The 22,628-nt window shown below is 33.4% G+C and overlaps 1 protein-coding gene and 1 long non-coding RNA gene across 2 annotated transcripts; both read right to left on the bottom strand.

The window, feature by feature from the left end:
* Nucleotides 1-10,483: 10,483 nt before the first annotated feature.
* Nucleotides 10,484-13,361, bottom strand: LOC145587530 (uncharacterized). Its single transcript, XR_014101290.1, has 3 exons — nucleotides 11,170-13,361; nucleotides 10,998-11,070; nucleotides 10,484-10,910 (listed from the first exon to the last, which is right to left on the bottom strand). It is a non-coding gene; the product is annotated as an uncharacterized LOC145587530 (long non-coding RNA).
* Nucleotides 13,362-15,260: 1,899 nt separating this feature from the next.
* LOC145588605 (uncharacterized) lies at nucleotides 15,261-18,576 on the bottom strand. Its single transcript, XM_081645231.1, has 8 exons — nucleotides 18,570-18,576; nucleotides 18,385-18,488; nucleotides 16,767-16,778; nucleotides 16,586-16,663; nucleotides 16,497-16,505; nucleotides 15,865-16,428; nucleotides 15,645-15,782; nucleotides 15,261-15,560 (listed from the first exon to the last, which is right to left on the bottom strand). The coding sequence occupies exons 1-8, from the start codon at nucleotides 18,574-18,576 to the stop codon at nucleotides 15,468-15,470; spliced, it is 1,005 nt and encodes a 334-aa protein (XP_081501357.1). The 3' UTR covers nucleotides 15,261-15,467.
* Between the last annotated feature and the right edge of the window lie 4,052 nt (nucleotides 18,577-22,628).

The raw sequence follows: 22,628 nt of genomic DNA, 5'->3' as shown, positions 1-22,628 counted from the left end.
TTTTTATTATTGGTTTTGTCATGCTGAAGGGTGTTTTACTCATCACAGGGGCATATTCAGGCTTCTCATGGAGCAGTTCCGACAATGTGGCTCGGGGGAATAGCATATGGCCCTGCATATGGTGAAGTTGGGTACTTTACAAGGTATATTCAGTCCTGTCCCGACTGGGTTGCTCGAGATGTTTTGTCGTTCACTTCAGGAAGCTTTATTAATGGGCCGTCGTACAATAACTAAAAGTCGTGTTAGGAGTAATTGACTTCGGGAAGCTTTATTAGTGGGCCGTCGTACAATAACTAAAAGTCGTGTTAGGAGTGATGTTAATATCGTTCCCTTTATATCGTGACTTTGATTTGATATGTATGTCATGGGGGATGTAGAAACTAATGCCGAAACGGAAGGCTTTGATCTATTTACTATGTTTGAAAACACTTACTAGAGTGTGTTTTTTGTAGTAATATAAATTACTAGTATTATTATGACATATAATCATGTTTGAAAACACAACTTATCACACATAATCATTAAATACAACTTATCACACATAATCATTAAATACATAATACATAATAACATAATTATATCTCTAATTACATAACCGTTTAATACAATAGCTAAAGCTAGAGCTTCATGTAATACTTGTTCAGTAAGCTAAGCTAGGAGCTTCATCAAGGCGATACTGACCACCACTGAAAGGAGTACGCATACTACGATTAATTTAAAATCACCGATAGTTTTTGTAACCGGGGTCTTTCCTTTTTTATTTAAGCTCTGTATTTCCCTTGAAAGTCGATCATTTTCAAGATCCATACATTCCAGTTTAGCTTTCATGAGGCGAACTTCAGTAGTTAACTTGTGTTTTTCGGAAATACGAACGTTCGTGACGTCCCTTTGTCAATCCACTACCTCCTCATCCACCCATTCAAAAGAATCACAACCCCTCTCCCCTGTTTCGAAATTGTAGAATTGCAAGAAAGAAATTTCCTTCCTGGGTTGTCGTGAGTCCAACTCGTCCTCTTCGCTGCAGGAAATCCACATTCGCATCGCTTACAAACTCTTGACATGTTTATGGAAAGGAGAATGAATATTTTTAGGAGGAGGGAGCTGAATATTCTTATTTGGTCAAAATATAAAGCGGTTCAGTCAGTAGTGAATTTATAGATGGGTTGATGTGATTCTGACTGTTCAGTACTGCAAATAAGTCATAATCGCCTACTGTTTAAATTTAAAAAATACAGTCATTTCAAGAACTGTACAGTTATTTGAAAATAAATGCAGTTATTTCAATTAAAATACAGTTATTTGTTACCAATTTTATTCATTTAATCAAAAATTTCAACGACTTTAATTTGTAATTATTTTTAAATATTTAATTAATGTATTGCATTAATAACTTGAACAAACAACTCATAGAAAATGAAATATATATAATACAAACTTGAAAAATATTGCATTTGCATTGCATTGCATTTAATACATGTCATTCCAAAATAACAATGGATAAAGGATTGGAAATATACATTAGTAATATAGCAATAATCCAAAATATTCCAAAATAGCAATAATCCAAAGTAATATATCATTCCCAATGCTTCATAGTTAAATTCGGGCCAAAGTAATATTTTCCTAATTAAAAATTTATCATAATATTTTCCTAATTAAAATTTTATCATAATATTTTCCTAATTAAAAATTTAACATAAAATTTTCCTAATTAAAATTTTATCATAATATTTTCTTAATTAAAAATTTATCATAAAATTTTCCTAATTAAAATTTTATCATAATATTTTCCTAATTTTTATCCTTTATATTACCAAGCAAGCTACTCAGTTTAGCTGTAGGAAGTGATGGAATCAGCACCTGAGCATAAAGGTATGCTCCATCCGTAATTCCCGCTTCTCCCACAGTCAACTTATCATCCAAGTCGACACTGTTAAGCCATAGCTTTACTCGTTGCGGATCAACCCGGTGGTCACTTCCCCAACGTACATAAACGTTCTCAAGCGGAGTAGAATATCGAGCTCTAAATTGGAAAGTGTTCCGACGTTGAAATAAATCGGAAATATGGAAATAAAGTAATTCCTTTGTAGTGACTCTTACTGGGTTAGCTGATATTGGTTCTCCATCTTGTGAACAAGTGTAACTTTTTTTCATTTGGAATTAAAGAGTATAATTTGCATAGCACTATAAAGGATTAAATATACTTACTGTGTTATATGCTAGGACAATCTCATCCTTGCAAAAATCCCTTTGGTACGGTGTCTCGGTAGGCGTAATAAGCTGGCCCCTGTTGTAAAACCTTAGGTCGGCTGGCCGAACACCAGCCCTCTTAGCGTAATGCAGAAATAACGAGTTGAAGGGCTTATCAACGCTAACCGTGGATTTGAGGCCAAAGTCGTCGACACTACCTCCCTTAATACGCATGTCACACTGTGCTAGGAGTGATAATCCAACCAACACAATACTATCCCCGGTTTTATCAGTGTTTATATTAAATGACTATGAAGTATGAAAGTTGTAATCCCTCGTAGGGAAAGCATTAGTTTTGCTATCTTTTATAATAACTGTTGCAACAAAATTTTTTTATAGCATTTAATTTGTGTACTACAAAGTTTAAAGTGTTAATGAAGTTCCTTGGGGATTATTATTCTCATTTACTTACATTAAATGAAAAAATTTTAGGAAAAGAAAAGAAAAATACAAGAACACTGTTCACTATTATTTTAAACCAAACTACTACTACTACTTTTGCATTTTACGCACATTAAATTAGAAGTTTCAGAAAAAAAAAAAAAACATAACTACCGTTAATATTTGTACTACAACTGTTATTCAGATACTACATGCAGTTATTAATAAAATCATACTATTAAAACGAAAAAGATATTGTTACTACGTTATGAAGCATGTTTTTAAATTAACTTCGTAGACAGACAGTTATGAATAAGCTAATGATTGAATGTAAATTTCAAATAACAGTAAGATATTGATAAACTACAACCACTTAAGGTCACAACAATTTAGTGCATTTGAGGTTTTTCAGGGTAAACCTAAGATCTTAACTAGTGTAATCTTGAGGATCGGCGAATTTATTATTCCCGTCATCATCTATGAAGAAAGAAAACTACACTCCATTATGATGTATAACCCAATAACTTAGGTGTGGCTGTTTTAGTCTAATCTTGAGGATCGACGAATGTGTTGTTCCGGTGATCATCTATAAAGAAAGAAAACCACATTCCATTATGATGCATAACCTAATAACTTAGGTGTAGCTAATTGCATTATGAATTTAGTATTGTTGATTTTTAATTGAGCATTATGTTTAGGAAAACTAGGTTTAGGAAAAAATAACCCGTTTTATTTTTTACAATACCTTGAAATTATAAAATTACTCAGATTTCCACCCATTTCAAAATGCTCGAATACGTTATGTGGACCTAATGCCTTCAGTGAACCATTTTAGCACAATGCGTTTAAAGAAAACAAACTGAAAGAAAACCACTAAAGAAACCAAGAGCTTGGCACGGGATCAGATTCGGATCTATTTTTTCGAATTCGGATGTGGACTAATTTTATACGGATTCAGATCGATTTTTTTTTGCGTAAGATTCGAGTCGAACTCAGATTAAATTGTCATCTCCCTATTGTTTAAGTGTTTATTTATGAATTTTCCTTCTGTATATAAATAATGAAGTACATATTGTAATTAAATGAATGAAACTGTTATTAAATGACTAAAATAGTTATATTTCTTTTTATACTGTTGTTTTGTACGTTTGTAATACATTATTTACATAATAATATTTGCAGCAATTTATATATTCAATACTGTTATTTAGAATAATAATATAGTTAAAATAAATATATTCTATAGTTATTTAGATTAATGTTGTATATTTTGTGTGCATACCTTGAGATTAAATATATCATTATACCTTGAGATTAATATTTGTCTATTTTGACAGCAATTTATATATTTAGTACTGTTATTTATATATAAAATACTGGTATTTTGAATAATAATACAATTATAATAAAATATATTATACAGTTATTTAGATTAATATTGTCTAATACTTTGAGATTTATTTTGTGTATATAGTATAATACCTTGAGATTAATATTGTCTATTTTGTGGATATAGTATAATATACAACTGGTGTAATTATATATATTGTTATTTATAATTAGATTCTGTTAAATTTAGGGGCCGTTTGGTTCGCATGAGGGAATCGGAATGGAATGAACAAAGGGAAAGGAGAAGAATGGAATGAAAATACCCTTTTTTTGCTTTGTTGTTTGTTTTTAAAACAAAGGGAATCATTCCCACCACTACACCACCACACCACCACCACCACAACCACCACACCACCACACATTTCATCTTTCTCAGCCACCAAACTCCTCGTCGGCCTTCCCCTGCCCCTCGCCGGCTCTCCCCCTCCCCTCGCCGCCCTTCCCCTCCCCTCGCCACCACTAGCTGCGTGAGCCACGACCTCCCCTCCCCCGAAAAACCTCCCCTAGCCCCGCAAAACCCTAGCCCCGACCTCCCTTGACCCCGAAAACCGCCGCCCAGCCTCCCACCACCCTCGAAACCCTAGCGGTGGTGGGATTCGAGGGTGGTGGGAGGCTGAGCGGCAGTTTTGGGGTCAAGGGAGGTCGGGGCTAGGGTTTTACGGGGCTAGGGGAGGTTTTTTCGGGGGAGGGGAGGGCGGTGGTCGGGGAGGGGCGGCGGTGGTCTGGGTAGGGGCGGTGGTGGTCTGGGATGGTTTTTCGGTGGTGATGTGGTGGTGTGAAGGTGGGTAGGGAAAGGGAATGGGAAAGTCTTAGGGGGGGTGGGGAATGAAGTTGGAAGGATTTGGGGTAATGGGGAGGGTAAAGGGAATCATTAAAAGTGGTAAAAAAACATCAACAAAGGGAATCGAGCCAGTTGATTCCGATTCCCTTTCCTGATTACCCCCAACCAAACGGCCCCTTATAGTGTTTCCCTTTCCTTTCCTTTAAATATGACCGAATACTTGCTTGATTTTTACACCTTCCAGCTCTAAAAACATAATGGACTCATTATCTTCTTCTTTGCTTAGGTTATTGTCAATAATCCAGCCATTCAACCCCACCTTTTACAACTTCCTAGACCCACCATTTCGCCACCGTAGGGACCATGAACCACAAGTTGAGGTTGGTACCTTACAGGAAAGGGTAGCCAATGTCGCTGCCCCTATACGCGGGTTGTTGGCCTACGTAACCATGAAAAGACGAAACCGTTCTTTGATGTTCTCTCATCAACAAGCAACACTCAGCCGGAGCTATTTCGTTATTCAAGGTTTGCAATTCCATCCATTTTTTCCCTATCTTAGCCCTTTCAAGTTTACCAAGCCTTTACAATTTCGTAAGGAGGCTTATTACTTGATGTACTACATGCTGGACCTGTATACGATCTGTTTTTCACTCAACCTAGGGGAGATGCGTCGTTATTTATGGTTATGTACCCATTTTTCGGTCAGATACCGGTACCTTACTAGGTTGTTGTATTTTTTTTATAGGCATTGATCAATGGACCGCCACCGTGGACGATCTCATTAATATCCATGAGCATGAGTGTTGGGCTTTGTTAGTTCTTCGAAGGGAGTTCTCCTATGAGATTGTCACAGACACCACAGTGAGTTCAGTGGAATGGATTAGGTTTGGTCCAGTTGATTTTGTGGATTTATTCATGGAAAACCAAGAGGAGTACAATCAATTCAAGGATGTCATATGTACTAAGAATGGAGTCAACATCGGTAACCACTTGGAATTGGTTAACCGCCCAGCATATAGTGAAGAAGGCTATCCTCCAGTGTACAAGGAGAACATGCTTAACGCTGTTATGACTTATGCCAAAAAGGTTGCAGATGGTTTGCCGAGGGGTCCTTAGCCTCCGATGTTGAAGGAGATTCAAGTGATGATGATGATGACTTCTAATCAACAGGGTGCTTAGTTTATTAGTTCAAGTTTAGTAGATGGTTTCTTATGTTATTTTAAAATTGTGTTATTAATGTTATAATGTTTACTATTCTGTTATTAATGTTATCATGTTGTTATTTTAGTATTTTGTTTAGTTTGCAATATAAATCATAATTAGTAATGGTGTGTTTTATGTTGCTGAACTTTGTCCTCGATGACTTACTTTTAATATGTTACAATTAATTATGTTTATGGTGTGCCAAAAATAAACCACTAAAAAATTGGCTTCTCAAATAATATGTATTTTAATTTACGGGGGAACTTAAAGTAGTCAAATGTCAGCTAGTCAGTGTGTCAAATCCAAGTCAAATTAAAGCTAGCCTATGGCTTCTTAGGTCGTCGGAAATACATGACCTCACAATAAAACGTGAATATATTATCACATACCGTTATTATTTGATGTTATACAGTTAAATTGATAATAAAAACAGTTTTTCTTTTGTAAATACAGTTATAGTAAATTATTCTTTTATGTCATTAAAGTGTTAATACTTCATATAACTAAAATTACATTTTTAAATCATAAGATCGTAACTACATTAAGCTACTTTAAGACGTCTACATCATTTTTACTTTAAGACGATATTAAGCTTCTCGCGATTTGTCTTCTTTCTTAGGCTACTCGTTCTCATGGTTCAACTTCCCCACTTTAATCCCGGCCCACATTTGCATCAGTAACTTCTGTCGCACGCAAGGTGGAAACTCTTCCCGTCTAACCTGTAAGTTATTTTGTGTTGACCATTAGCTAAAAAAATCGTTAACAACAAAATATATATGCACCTGTGGCACTTGGTTGTGTCCCTCATCAGCCATTTAGGACATTTCAGCCTATTTTGGATTCTGCTCCCTCCTCTTTTATACCCTTTTATAAACATGTTCCACCAAATAAGTTTTTAAATAACTAACTATTATTTTAATTTTCATAATAACCGTATATAATTCTGTTATTATGAAAAATATATACCACTATTATAATTCTCTATACTGTTATCAACACTATACATATTACTAACACGTGAAAGGATAAGACATATATGACATAGAAGAATATTTTTTAAAATGTGGAGGGATGCATGATCAACAATACAAAAGTAGTTAAAACCTGCATTTAAAATATAAATAACATTATATATTAACATTAGTTCTTATCATGTACTCGTGATTTAGATGTTTATGACATAAAGGAATAACCGGTGAAAAATGACTTTGGTTTTATTGTTCGAACAATGTAAATTCATCACTTACTACCTTCTCATACCTATCATAATTTCTAGACAAAAATGAGTTCGAAGTGCATCACAACAATGAAGTAATTGATATTATTTTGGGTGGTGGGATCGTTGGGGAAAGCATGGAAAGGCATGATTTCGAATAAAATGTTTATTTCAAACCAATACAACACAAATACTGAATCATGGTACCGTGAATGGATGGTGGTGAAGGACCATAAACCCTAACCTACTAGGCCGTCGTAGTCCATTCCGTTTCACAACTTCGGGATTAGCTAATATTGAGTATTTAGTAAATTCATTTTCAGTATGTTGTGTTAAGTAGTTTTGTATGTAATTAGTTTAGTATTTAAGTAGTTGAATTTTTGTCTTTAGTATTTTAGTAGTAGTATTTAAGATAGTAGTTGAATTGTATTCAGTATTACGCAAAATCCTTGGGATAAAGTACAACATGTCAACTGAATCATAGGTATTACCGACAAAGATTATAATATTCTACTGCCGTTATAATATCTATATATTTATATTACGTTAAAATATTTAAATAATTTATACAGTCTATCTATTTTTTATACTGTTATTTAAATACTAAACTGTTCTGTACTTAAAGAGGTCAAATCAAAAGTTCTCCGCTTAAAGATTAAACATTACTATTTTCAACAAGTCAATCAAAACTTTTCTTTTCTTTCTCCTCAAAAAAAAAAAACTTTTCTTCTTTACTTAAAAATTAAACAGTAGTATTTTAAACAGGTCAAATCAAAAGTTGTCTAATAAAGTCAACAGGTCAAATCTAAATTTCTATACAGTTATATTTACAATTCAATACGGTTATTTACAATTTAATACAATTATTATTTTTCCCAGTTATGTTATTGATTAAAGAAAACTTCTATTACATTATAAAGTGCTGTTAAAGCAGTGTAACTCAAAAAGACTCTGTAAACTTATGATTTATATAAATACAGTTATACTGTATATTTGTTCTGTTATAGTTTTATTAAATTTGGCATTATGCTTCATGTATTGTTAAATCCTTATAATTTTGTAAAGGTCAAATCAAAAGTACTTCGTGACTTATTTTATATTTCAATACAATACAATTATTATATTCATATGTATCGTTATATATTTACAAAAACTGGCATTATATTTTCATGTATTGTTTTTATGTTGTATTTTAATCTAGTTCAAATCAAATAGTTCATAGATATTTGAGCGAAAACCAAAATTTAAGACACCAAAATTTAAAAGTAAACATATACTGTTATTATATATATATAAATACAGCTATAATCGAAAACATATTGTTTGATTTTATTTTACTAACCTGCGCGGGCAAATTCAAATGAGACGCTATATTGCCGCTAAAAATACTTCGACAGCCATATAAATATGCGGGAATGATTACCCAAACTCAGATCTTATTACCCAAACTCAAACTATGAAGGAGATCCTAATTAGTTCTTTGATGATGAAAAGTCACAAGATTAAAAAAAATTGCCTCCAATATCCAGTCACGAAATCTCCAAACACGAAATCTAAATCAATTGCCAATCTTTTATTCCCAAGCTCATGTAAAAAGATCGTCAAAATTCGGTTCTTTACAAAAAGGGAGCTGCTAAATTTGATGCTACAACCTCAAAACACCGAGCAGTCAACCAACATCGTTCAAGTTTCAAACAATGGTTTTATGTCACCTTTCCACATATACGATTTAAGCGACCTTTCATTACTACCAAAACCAATGAAGGTGTACTTCTGGTGCTAATTGAGAAAGCAACGGTTGGGAACCTATTAACTTCATTAGATGAAGTGTTAGCATTCACTAGTCCAATGCTAAGGATGCTTAAATCTACTGCCATAGTATGTGGGGAGTACTGTACTTCTTTTCATAGTTCTTCTGATAAACTGAATTTGGTGGTCACTCAACGAAGAAACATACGTTTGTCGTTGAAGACAGTGAATGCCACTTCTGATGCAAAGGATGGACGTCGTATCACAATGAAGGTTAACGTGGTTCCACCTTTGTTAGTGGGAGAGGAGGCAGAATTATGTGGAGAATACAAAATTCTGACATGGAATTGTAAAGGTATGTCTAACAACTATTTCCCAACTCGAGCTTCCCAATTCATAGAACTCATTAACCCTGACATCTTAATTGTTGCGGAAACACGGGTGTCTAGTATCATTGTAGCGAATTAAAACCATACAACATATCTATGGCTCAGCCAGAAGGTGTTTGCGGAGGCATGACATTACTTAACTTCAATAAGCAATGCTCATTCAAGAATGTGATGACATCAACAAATCAGTGGAATGGTCTGCTTGTAAATAGTTTGTGTAATTAGTAGTACTATTATGAATATTATCTCATACTGAAGTCATATTTGTGGGTAAAAATGAACTTGGTTAGTATTATCTTTTGCCATAGTTAAGTCAGAGTTAGTATTAAATCAACTTGTGGAATTAAATGAATTTAGTACTATCTTACGTCATAGTTAAGTCATATTTGTGGAATTAAATCAACTTGAACTTGGTATTATCTTATATCATAAATTAGTTAATATTAATGAGCTTACTATTATCTTATCTCATAAATTACTTAATACAAGTTATAATTAGTTATAACTAATGATAGGATTTTAAAAAATGATCGTGAAAGTGACGCTATAAATACATAACCATTTTTACTGAGCTGCAAAAATGATCGTGAGTGACGCTATAAATAAGTAACCATTTTTATTGAACTTCAAGTAACCCTTATGTATAAAAAATGATAGTCAGCTTCTATCCCCCATATTGTGAGAAAGAAGATAGAATAAGAGGAATTTTATTGAGTTCCATTCAACTGTATCAAAAACTACTCACCTCAAACTTTTAACTGACCTCAAACTTTTAACTTTTTAAATTAACCAAATATCTGTGTAAATTTAAGTAATTAGACATCATAAACTCATCATTTATATAAAAGATACTACGTCCTTGAAATAATTAGTTCCGGAAAATGCAGAAATACAATACAATTCCGCATTAAAATAGTCCACAATATGATTCAGGCCCCCAGGCCCAAAATTACTTCTAAATCAAACCACAATTCAGGACCAAAAATAACCATAATTCCACATTTATAACCGTCCACAATATGATTCAAAACCTTCTAAAACATACATTAAACTTTAAACATGAAATTTATTTATTTATTTATTTTTTGGTTTTTCTGAAACCTTCTAAATACATTCAACGTTAATGTTCAAATTTTTTTGCTGCCAAAAACTTCTACATTTTTTTCCTGCCGAAACCTTCTAACTTTAATTATTATGAAATTTTTTTTCCCCTGCCTAAAAATTTTCTAATACTTGCCAAAAATACAGCTAGGACAATCAAATTTTTTGGCTGCCAAAACCTTCTAAAACCGTAGAAGATACAAAACCTTCTAAAACCTTTCCCAAAATAATAGTCCACACCCCAACCTTAAATCTTAAATCACTAGTTGATCACCTACTTATACTTACATCCAAAAAAAAATTAAGTCATACCCTCCACATATACATAGATTTAAAACAGAAATCTTTATTTTTTCGATACTGCATCCAACACCGTATCGCGAGCCTCGTTGAAAGCAGACATTAAGTCCTCGAATAACAGCCACGACCGTTCCACATGTATATCAGGATCCTGTAGAAGTAGGTGATACACTCAGCTATAGTTTTTTTGAAAAAAAAAGTGAAATAATAATAAAATATTTGAGGGATACACACTAACCATTCTCAAATCGGTTAGAAGTCTCTCAGCATTCCTCTTAATTACTGCTAGCATATGAACTCCGCAGCTGTGCCTGATTTAAGCATTTCATGCATTCATAAAGTACACATGTAAGGTTGAATACTATAATACTCAACATCAATATAGTTACAAAACTTATTGGTAAACATACAAGTCTCCCTGTTGATCTATAGTAAGTAATGTCTGCGTCCAGATGCCAACAATCCCAAGGGGCCAGTCTTCTTGTAGTAACTGGAAGACCAAGTTCATCGCATATGCCTTCCAATACACCCCACAGGTAGGTTAATTTTCACATAAAATTGATTGGAGCTTATAGACACCCAAATGTGTCTCCCCAAAACCAAACCTAGTGATGAATACCTTTTGCGTCGAATGATTATCGAATAAGGTGAAAGTGTGAAAGGTCAAGTGTTGCGGTTGGTTTTTATTAAATTCTTTCTTTCTGTTTTCGAAAAAAACAACTCTATTTTATGAAAACAGCCAATCCAGTTTAGTTTGGTCCACGAAAAGGGTCCAATAATAGTGTAGTTGGATGGGGCTTGCAAAGAGCTTTCCAACGATATATTATAAGCACAATTTCGATGAATAATGAGGAAGTTATGGCCAAAATACTAAACTGGGCCCGGTTTGATCTTTACTTACGGTCTAATGATCTAGGGGAGGGCCCAATGTTAATTATTACTCCTAAAGTTATTAGAATTAATTATAGTCTTCTAGAATTCTCTAGAGGGTTCTCTTTGATCCTAATAGAATTAGAATTAATAATTATATAAAGTTTTATTTGGAATAAAATATTATTTTATGAAAGATACGATTTCAGTTTCATACGGACTTTACAAATCGATTTTGATTCATATGTGGACTCCGTGTTGAAAGCGCGTAGAAATCCATGCTATCGCCAGACGACAGGCCTGTCGCCACGCGACAGACCTTGTCGCTACGCGACAGACCCTGTCGCCTGGCGACAAGGTCGGTTTTGCAGCGACAGCGTGGAGTTTTATTCCTTATCAAATTCTACCTATTTTCGGACTGTTTTCTTATAAATAGGGTCCTGAACCTCCGTTTTAAATCATCAAGAATTCTCATCAACAATCAATAATCAATCTCTCTCTCTTTAAAGCTAGAAGCTTTCTCTCTCTATCCTTTTTCTAAACCTTTCCTCATACAAAATTCCGCATTCACGAGATCTAGACACACCTAGCCAAGTTCGAAGTTGCCTTCGCCCTAGACGTGAAAGGTTATAATTTCTGAGGGTTTGGTCCCTAATCTCTCTTTCAATTATTTAATTTGATTGTTTAATTTTATTATTTTCCTTGAAGTTACTAACGCGTGTATTTTGTTATTAGAAAGAGGTACGAGGCATCCAAGTAAGTACTTTAATTGTTTAATTGATATTATGATATAGAAATCATGCTTAGATTGTTATTTTGGTTCCTAGTATCATGTTAGGATGCTTTCCTTAGTATGATATTTAGGGTGATTTGCTTATATCAATTATGATTTCTAGGATGCTTTCTATTCTCTTTTCTAATATCATGTTAGTACCATGTTAGGGCTAAAGCTTTGATCTTTATTGCTTAGTGACATGCTAGGTTTGTTATTAATCTTGTTACTATCATGCCTAGGATCTTGCTATAATATTTAAGCTTTATTATTAACATGATTATAATTGTTATGATTATCGTTATTATTAGGTTGCTTGATATATTTATTGTTATTGCTTGATCACGCCTTTTATGCATGCCTAAAGGGAATTTGTACTTGTAATCACGCTTAATAAGATAATTAATAATCTTGTTTAGGGCTAATATGATTATAATTCAAGTGATCACCAATAATAGTTTTGCTTGTGCATTAAATTCAACCAACATAGATAAACAGGTTTAGGGTTAATCTGTTGTTTGCATGTTAGTCAAAAAGCGCACATGAATACGAGAAGAATGAAGTAGAGGCCTATTTAGGGCAGGTTCAATCTCTTTTAGGTTGGATTTCTACCCTCATCCCCGAACCCTATTTGGTTCAAAACCTTTTGGAGTTGACGATCTCCTAGATCGTTAAGGGGTGTAATCTTCTCCTTGTGAACGGTTTACAAGTTCCTAAAACTTGTTGGCAACTCTTTTGCTCTAGCTTCCTTCCCTTTGGACGCCACCATACTTAAGTGTACGATCACAGTGGGGTTCAAGCTTGGGGTTAATGGCTTGAAATATTCCCTACAGTTTTTGGCGACTCCACTGGGGAGGATTTCTATATTAAATTCCTGAAATTTATTTCGGCAATTATTTAGAATGAGCGGATGAGACTCGAAAAGTTCTAAGTATTTCATGTGCGTAATTTTGATTAACATTATTGTCATATGCATAAAAAAAGGTCCTCATTGGATAAACCATCCGAAATGAGTAAAAAACATAGGATTTTTACACGTAGGAAACTTGAGAAATATCTTTCACAACTAGAATTGAAATAACGTTGCGAAATCTGGAAAATTCTAAGAACGTAGATACCTGCTGAGGCATGTAAGAACTAGCGCCTAGAAAACAGGGCTTGTCTCCTGTAAAGTGCTTCTGTCGCCTAGAGACAGGGGTACTTTTGCGGCGACAGTCCCTGTAGTCTGGCGCCAAGTTCTTCCAATACCGAGCCAGAACTCTGCCTTCTTGTTTTGACCATTTCTAGCACTGTTGGCTCGATTCTACTTCCTGATTGAGTTTTTCTCACTTTTCTGAAACCCATATGTGTTCTACATATGGACATAACCCTCTGGGGGTTCACGCTCCATCTACCCAATCGAACGCTCCTAGCAACGACGGGTACATCCGAGTTTGTGAATCTACCAAACCATGGAAGCAAGTTTTTAACTTGCGGGGTCCCATCCACTCGCGCCAACCCTTCCAAAGGTAAGGCTTCCGCGCGGTGCATCCGGACTCATAACCATGGACCCTCTTTGACTAACCCATATCCTGAACTTTAGAGAACTAGAGCCATGGTTAGGTTGCAAACTCATTGCACATGTTGTGACTACTTGACTATTTTTGCATTCTTTGCTTGTACATATTTATATGTGCTAACCGTTTGTTTGACTTGTGTTTAAGTCTAAATAAACCAATTAATGACTAAAAAGGACTTTGTCAAATTAATTAATTAATTAATTTGACTAATTAAAGAATAATGAAATAATTAATCTGACTTAGTACGACTTTAGGCATGTCCCCTTAGAGTAAAATTACTGGAAACAGTCCCAAATTAATGTTCCAGAAATGGCGCAGGAGTTTGGGCTGTGGCGCTGCAGTTTACTGTTTGTCGCCTGGCGACAAATTTGTCGTCTGGCGACAAGCTTTAAATTGTGGCGACAGTCCAAATTCTTACTCGAGTCATCACGACGAGTGTAATTAACCAGTCTGCTAATCAGTTTAATCAATTTGTTAAGTCCTTAGTTGAGTCTAGGCACCTAGTCCCATGGTCATACACAAGAGTCAAAGCATGTCACGTACACTCACTAGTGTTAGCACTCACTTTATATAGTCACCATGACCATGTCTTAGGTTCATGCATGAGTCGATTTTTTCCGTCATTTGAATTGGGGGTACATTCTATTCCTAATTTTTTCATATTTCTTCATCTACATCATCTTTCCATTCTCTACATGCTTTCCCCATGTCACAATATTCATTCTTCCTACCTTTTTCCATCTATTGCATGTTGAATAGAGTTAAGTCGAATAATTAACAATGAATATCCCTTAATTTCCCTTTCCACAGTACTTGGTCAAGGAGAGAAGAACGATTAATTAAAGACAACACCTTTATTCAAATTCAACTTTTTGATAAGCCAATCGGTCGAAAAAGGAAAGCTAAGAAGATAATGGCAAGTCAGGAAGAAGTCAACGAACTCAAGGGATAAGTGGCTAACATTGCTGAAATGTTGAAGAATCTGACTCTCCAAATCAATGACCCTGTGAGACAACAACAAATGGAGCTCATCCAGGAAAATTTGGGCAAATTGTCCAATGACTATAGATTGCAAGGCATTAGCTCACAAGGGGTCTCGGTGGACAAGGATCTTCTTCCGCAGAAGTTCAATGCCAACGACATCCCGAAATTCAAAGCAATGGATAACCCTTATTTTCATTTAAGAGCCTTTGAAACTGTAATGAATATACAAGAAAGCTTTTCATTCTGTGTTTTCCCTATCTTTAGAAACCATTTGTTAGCAATGGTACTTTTCTCTTGATAAGGAGAAAACCTCTACTTGGGATGCTATTGTAAACGCTTTCATTGATAGATATAAATGTAATATTCAAGTCGAAACTGATTATAGATAACTTGAGATGCTGAGACAAGAAAGCTTCAACAAAGCTTCAACAACCTATTGTTTTGACATAATACATTTTCCATCAGTCACACACACACAACAAAACACTTTAAACAAAGTACAACAAATTCCATAATTGCACCTCTACAGCAACAGCCCCAACCCTACCCTTCTTTTAACTGGCATAATGTCCATTGTAGCCCTTTCATGTGGCCTACCATACGCCGCATTCACACACTACAAATAACACCTAACTCACTTAGAAATATATTATAAAAAAAATTATTGAGATTATTTGCACATAATAGTAAGTTGACTTACCCCTAATTTTCCAAAATCACCTTTTGTATGACGGTCAGCCTTCTTGGCCTTTGTTATCTCAGAATCTGTCCACACAATCATCTGAAGAAAAACTCCCCACTTCACTGGGGGCCATTTCAACCAATCAAGATACATTATCTGAAAAAAAAAAATTGTTGTCGTCAGTTAACATGGTTTGTGATGGTCTCATCATTTAGAAAAAGCAAAACAAATAACTTACCGACAGAAATATTGTACACCCTCCACATCCTTTGGAATACCCCATCGGGTAAAACCTCCTTGCAAAGCTCTTGAAAGCATACATAAGTTGATCAAGGACTAATGTGCACCAATCATAGGACTGAGGCTCACTTGCTGCAATGGCTGTTGGTATAAGCTTAGGACAAAGCCTATAAGATGTTGTAGGACACAAAACATCCACCAAGGCCAGAAGCAGGAATGCAATCCTAAACTCATAAACATCTTGAAGTGGAGCTTGAACTGCATCCACTAAATTTTTCCTAGGTATCCCTTTCACATTGCTAGGTGTAGTCGTGCTGAATCGATTAACGACAACTTGAACAAAATTTTCCGTCTCTTCATCAAATGCTTCCTTCGGGACCGGCAAACTACCCCTTGGAATGCCAAGAACCCAGTGGACTTGAACAGGATCAAATGTAAACTCTAGCCCGTCCGGAGTAACAAGGCAATAATTAGGTACATCAACCCTTGTAGTAAGCCAATAAGCCAACTCCCAGGGAAGTCTCCTATCAATCAAACCAAATAGTCCAACAAATGTCCTTAACTATCTTCCTTTTTTTTCTCACAAAATTCATTCAAAATCATACCAAACATCTCCACCTGACAATTTACATTTTCAGGCTGCACAAACAATATATAACAATAAGACAACATGACAAAGCCATGCCACATTCAACCATAAACAAAGATAAGACATTTACCCTTGTTAGCTCCTCCTTTCTTTTTTCGATAACTTTACCCAGTTGCTTAATCTTACCACCCTCACTAAGTGTATTGTCCTACACAAATACATTTAAATATATTCAACAACAGTCCAATAAGGCAAACCACTATCACAGTCAAGCAAAATCAACAACTCATCCTGTACATAGCATCATTAACTTTCTTACAAACCTGTAAAACAAAAAGAAATATGCCATCACACAATATATACACCCCTTTCAATTATTGTTATTGGATTAAAGGGGTAGAAATTTGAAATAGACTATAATAGCTCAAAATTTGAAAGCAGCACATCTCAACATTGAGAAATAAACTATAAGTATTGAAGGCAAACTGGATCAATATTCTTAGACCTCAAGTGCTAGACTTCCCTATTACTATACATATACCATAAACTTCAGGTCCCACATCCATTTGTCCAGACTCCAGATAAAAACTCACTTCAAATTAGTTAGGACTTAGAAGTCACAACCCAGGGAGGTCAGAGTAAGAAATCTAATACTTGTAGAAGATATAGGCTATTATGGGAAAACCTTAACCTCATCTCATTTAATTGGATAAAAAAAAATATGCATAAAAATAATAAATAAAATAATCAAATATACACACACACACATCAGATTTGCTTCCAAATTTACACTTTAGTACAATTAGGCTCACAAGTTACAAGTCTTAGAGAGGATGCATAACAATCAATTTTTAAATTGCCCAGAGAAATCTGAGGTATTTAATGGGTCATCTCACAGAAGTGACAAATAGAATTGACTACCAACATTAATTAACCTCCTGCCTGCCATTTGCCTTGAAGATCCTTATATTTCTAATGGCCATAATGATTTAAGATACAAAATTGGCACAACCAGTTGCCTTGAAGATCCTTATAATTCTTACTCATGTACCATGCTCTAGCCTTAACGAAGACTTAAACATATGAAACTTTCTGTTAATTGGCAGATATTTGCCATTAAAATAAACCACTAAAGAGATAGGAAGGAATCAGATAATTCGCGTAATATTGACAAAATATGATACTATCAAAATTATTTGGGGTGATACTAGCACTTTATAATGCTATCAAAATATGATACTATCAAAAATTTTTGGGTGATACTAGCACTTTATAATGCTATCAAAATACGATACTATCAAAATTATTCTAGAACTCCTGCCTATGCGTTCTTTATAATGCCAAGTATAGCTTGAAAATTTTAAAAGACAACTACACAATAACACAAGTATAGGTTTCTTTATAATGCCCTACCAATGTGAAGACAATTAGTTATTTCCCATTATCATCATTCAACACGATAATTTTTACTATCTACTCTTCTTTTACTAAGCATTGAGATTGAGGGAGCACAAATTTGAGCTAAATTGAAGTTACGAAAGGTCCGAAACTAATCACTGAGTTATGCAGCAACAATAATCAATCAAATTTACACCATAAATCAAGGCCTAGGCACAAAAGTGACATAATTAATTAAAAATCAACTAGATTAAACCCTATAAACACTAAACCAATCTCCAAAATTAGTTTCTTTACAACAAATTAGTCACCACATTATCAAAAAAACAAATGAATTCGCTTCACATTTTGTCACTAACATCAAGAAATACAATTCCTAACATACTAAATTCAACCATACTATTCACAGTATTACTAACATGCTCAATAATATAGAAGGATTACCCAGTACTCACAAACACAAATTCCATTTTAATCATCAACAAATTCCATTTTAATGGCAAACGAACGAACTAATCAGGCCACAATTACCTTTCCGGCGACTCCAGATGGTGCAGGCCCACCAGAATTCGCACGCCCACCAGATTGCGCACCCCGACCGCCTCTTCGTCCTCCCCTACCACCCCTTCTGCCACCTTATACAGAAAAAAACTTTGTTACACAAAACCCTAAATTCGAAATTGAAAGTTTCTATTCAAATTAATAGCTTGGTTTACCTACCATGGCACGACAACTGCTGAATGTATGTAATAATCCTTCAAATTATGTTCCAACGAGGCAATCTGTCGATGTAACGATCTGTATAGTACTTCGACTTTTGTCGCAAATTTCAGGATCTCAAAGAACGTACTCCCAACACGGCTAAATCGAGACCAAAAATCACAACTTTCCACGCCCTTTTTTGCTTTGAAATTGGATGTTTTCCGCTAGGGTTTATGGCAATCTTTCCGACGACTTTTTCGGCCAAGAATTTTCGAGAGAGAGAAGAGACCAATTTTTACAGCGCCGTGAGTAATGGGAGAGGAGAGAGAAACATTTTTTATAGCGGTAATATCACTGGGGTTACTGCCATGTGTTATGGATGAAATGACTTTTTTCCCTTGGTATGGGACACAGGTGTCCCTACCGGGTAGCGGTCCATCACAGCTTGGGGTTGAGCAAAAATATTGTCTAATTTGTAAATTATGATTAGTTCTCTAGTGATCGGATTTGATCTAATTTTGGATTAAAAGTTAAATTTTAGATCTTTCGTCTTTAAAAGTTCGACTTAGTTACTGTTTATGAGGCCAGACTAAAATGACTTTGACCACTTTTTTTTTTCTTTTTTTTTTAATTTATCAAAATAAGTACTCTTATAAATTAGCTTGTGAGATCTTTTTAGATTCCCATTTATGTGAATTATCTAATTATCTAACTTTTTTATAATTTTCAATTACACAAATCTATTGGTCAAATATGCATATTGGAGACCGCGTAAATACAAACTGAGTCGAACTTTTAGGATTTGAGGGAGAACAATTTTAGATAATATATTAATTAGTTATCTAACGTGTTGAGGGCAGTGGCGGAGCCAAAAGTTTTAAACCGGGAGGGGGGGTGGCAGGTGAACATTACATACTTTGACAAAGATATTCGGGAAAAAACACCAATACTTAAATACACAGAAAGTTCAATAGTTAACGTGTACAACTCAAAAAATCCAAAATACGGAGTACTTAATAAAAATTCAACATCATATATCAATTTTTCCTCCAAAAATAATCTCTTATGAGTTCAAAATTTTTGAAAAATTTGAACATTAGACAATATAGGTTATTAAATGCAATAGTCATAATTTATAATTACCTATAATAAACATAATTTAGGGGGTTTTGTTCATGCAAAATCATAATTAAAAATTATTATTATTATTATTAATATTATTATTATTATTATTATTATTATTATTATTATTATTATTATTATTATTATTATTATTATATATATATATATATATATAGGAAGGCTCATGTAAGAACCCTCCTCGATATAAGAACCCAATCTTATATAAGAACCCATCTCAGCCGTTCATTGGTTTTGATCTAACCATCTAAAATACTCCATTAGTAATGGCATTTCTGTAATTCTTTACATTTTTTTTTACACTTTTAACAAAATACCCTAAATCTTAAGGTTATTCTTTCTCTCACCTCAGCATTTTCCCTCTCCTCAGCACATTCTCTCTCCTTGGCATCTACATCAAGGAAAATAACTTGGTAAGTTTATCAATTGTTAAAAAATTCTGATTTAATTTTATTACTTGATTGCTTCGATGTATTTTCAGATTTTTTGTTCGATTTTTCATTAGATTTTTTTGCATTTTTTTCTGCGATTTATTTTTTATTTATTTTTGTTCGATTATGTTGATTTTTTTTTGCGATTTTATTGGGTTTTTTTTTTGCGATTTTTCTTGTTTTTGAGATTTTTTTTGCGACTTTTTTCTCAAATTTTTTTCTTTTTTTAGCAGTTCTGTTTGATTTCTAGATTTTATTTCAAGTTTTTTATTTTTCGATTTTTTATTTTCAAGTTTTTATTTTTTGATTTTTTATTTTCAAGTTTTTATTTTTTATTTTTTATTTTCAAGTTTTTATTTTTTGATTTTTTATTTTCAAGTTTTTTTTTTCCCAAATTTGTTTGTTTTTATTTTCAAGTTTTTTTCTAGATCTATATTTTTCGATTTTTTATCCGAATTTTTTTTTTCTAGTTCTTCGTTTTCATTTTCAATTTCTAGATTTTTTTTCGAATTTTTTTATTTGCTTGAGTTTTTCTATTTGCTTGAATTTTATTGGATTTTAATTTCAGATTGTTTTTTTTGCTACAATTTGTATTTTTGATAATTAGGTTTTTGCATATTCATGGATTTAAATGATGTTGAAGATAATTCTCCTTCTTCCTTTATTACTCATTCAGGTAATTTTCATTGTTTTAATACTTTAATTTCAATTTACTTACATGTTCTAAACTTTACTTGCATGTTTTAAAGTAATTTTGTGAATTTGTTGATTATGTTCAAAAGTTGTTTTAATGTTCTAAATTATTTCTAGTTATGTTCTAAAGTAATTCATTATGTTCTAAATTTTTCCTCTTTATTCTAAATTTATTATGTATGTTATACAGTAATTCACTATATTCTAAAGCAATATGTTATAAGTATGTCTGTGATTTACTATGTTTAATTGTTTTAATGCTTTAATTTCAATTTACTTACATGTTCTAAATTTTACTTAGTTACATGTTTTAAAGTAATTTTGTGAATTTGTTGATTATGTTCAAAAGTTGTTTTAATGTTCAAAATTTTTTCTGGTTATGTTCTAAAGTAATTCATTATATTCTAAATTTTTTCACTTTATTCTAAATTTTATTATGTATGTTATAAAGTAATTCACTATGTTCTAAAATTTATCTTTAATGTTCTAAACTTTTTTCTGTATGTTCTAAAGTTTTCTATGTATCTTTCTCTTTATGTTTTAAAGTTTATTTTTATATTTTAATATTTTCTTCATATTCTATGACTTTTATTGTATGTTCTAAAGTTTACCTTCTAGTTTTTAAATTTTACTTTTTATGTTCTAATGCAGTTGGTGATATTTATCGTACTCTTGAGGTTGTTGGATCATTTAGCCTTGGTGGTACCACTAAGGAATGGTTTCCAAGTGTTCCCGAGGAGTTAAAACCCCGTTTGGGGATGATATTCAAAGATCCCAAAGAGGGTCTTAGTTTTTACAGATCATATGCAAATGCCGCTAGGTATACTTTTAGGAAATCTACTACTTCAAGGAAGAAGAATAACAAAGCTATAATTGATTTTCAATGTGGAGTTTGCAATAAGGAAGGTTTCAGGGCAACAAAAAAACCTATTGCTCAACAAACCGTTGATGAAGAAGGAAAAGTTCTTATTACTAGGAAACGTTTAGTCACTCGTGTAGGATAATGCTCACATATGCATGATATATGATGCCGGAAAGTATGTTGTTAGTCTTTTCAAAGAAGAACATAATCATTCTTTATATACTCCAAGTTGTGCAAAATTTTGAGAAGGATAATAGAAAAATGCATATTATGCATAAAAAGTTGATTGTTGATAATTCAAAGGTGATTAATTTTTATGTGCTAAATATTTGTTTTCTTTGTTATGATTTACTATGTTCTAAAGTTGATTCTTAATCATAGTAAATTTTTTTTTTTTTATACTTTTTTTTTTGTAAACAGGTAAATGTTGGTCCTGTGAGGTCTATACTATGATGAAAGAATTAGCTGGATCACATGATAATGTTGGTGCATCTAAACAAGATTTCAAAAATTTTTATAGAGATTTGAAGGCTTATTTTGCTGGATCAGATGCCCAAATGTTTGTGGATAATTTTCAAAATAAGAAATTGCTCTAGAGTGCATTTTTTTTTTACTATGATGTTGATGAAGAAGGTAGACTTTGTAGAGCTTTATGGGCTGATTCTATTTGTCGAAAAAATTATGCACTTTTTGGTGATATGGTTTCTTTTGATACCACATTCAAAACAAACAAGTGATGTTCTAAATGTAGATTTCTTTACATTCCTAAACAAATATCTATCATGTTTTGATGTTCTAAACATATATTTCTTATGTTCTAAACATATATGTATGTCTGATGTTCTAAACATAGATGCCATATGTTCTAAAATATATCCATCATGCTTTCATGTATTAAACATTATGCTTTTGTATTTTACACTTTATGCCTTGTCTTCTAAATTAAT

This window comes from Chenopodium album, chromosome 17 (assembly GCF_948465745.1).
Source record: "Chenopodium album chromosome 17, dcCheAlbu1.1, whole genome shotgun sequence".
NCBI lineage: Eukaryota > Viridiplantae > Streptophyta > Magnoliopsida > Caryophyllales > Amaranthaceae > Chenopodium > Chenopodium album.
The sequence above is the reverse complement of the archived record's forward strand: the minus strand, read 5'-3'. Positions and strand labels throughout refer to the sequence as shown.

Bases quoted from the DNA above. Each gene is read 5' to 3' on its own strand.
- LOC145588605 (XM_081645231.1), bottom strand. The intron at 15,783-15,864 runs GTAAGTTATTTG...TTTTTTTTTCAG, and splicing joins GGTGTACAATATTTCTGTCG to ATAATGTATCTTGATTGGTT. The intron at 15,561-15,644 runs GTAAGTCAACTT...TGTTATTTGTAG, and splicing joins GTGATTTTGGAAAATTAGGG to TGTGTGAATGCGGCGTATGG.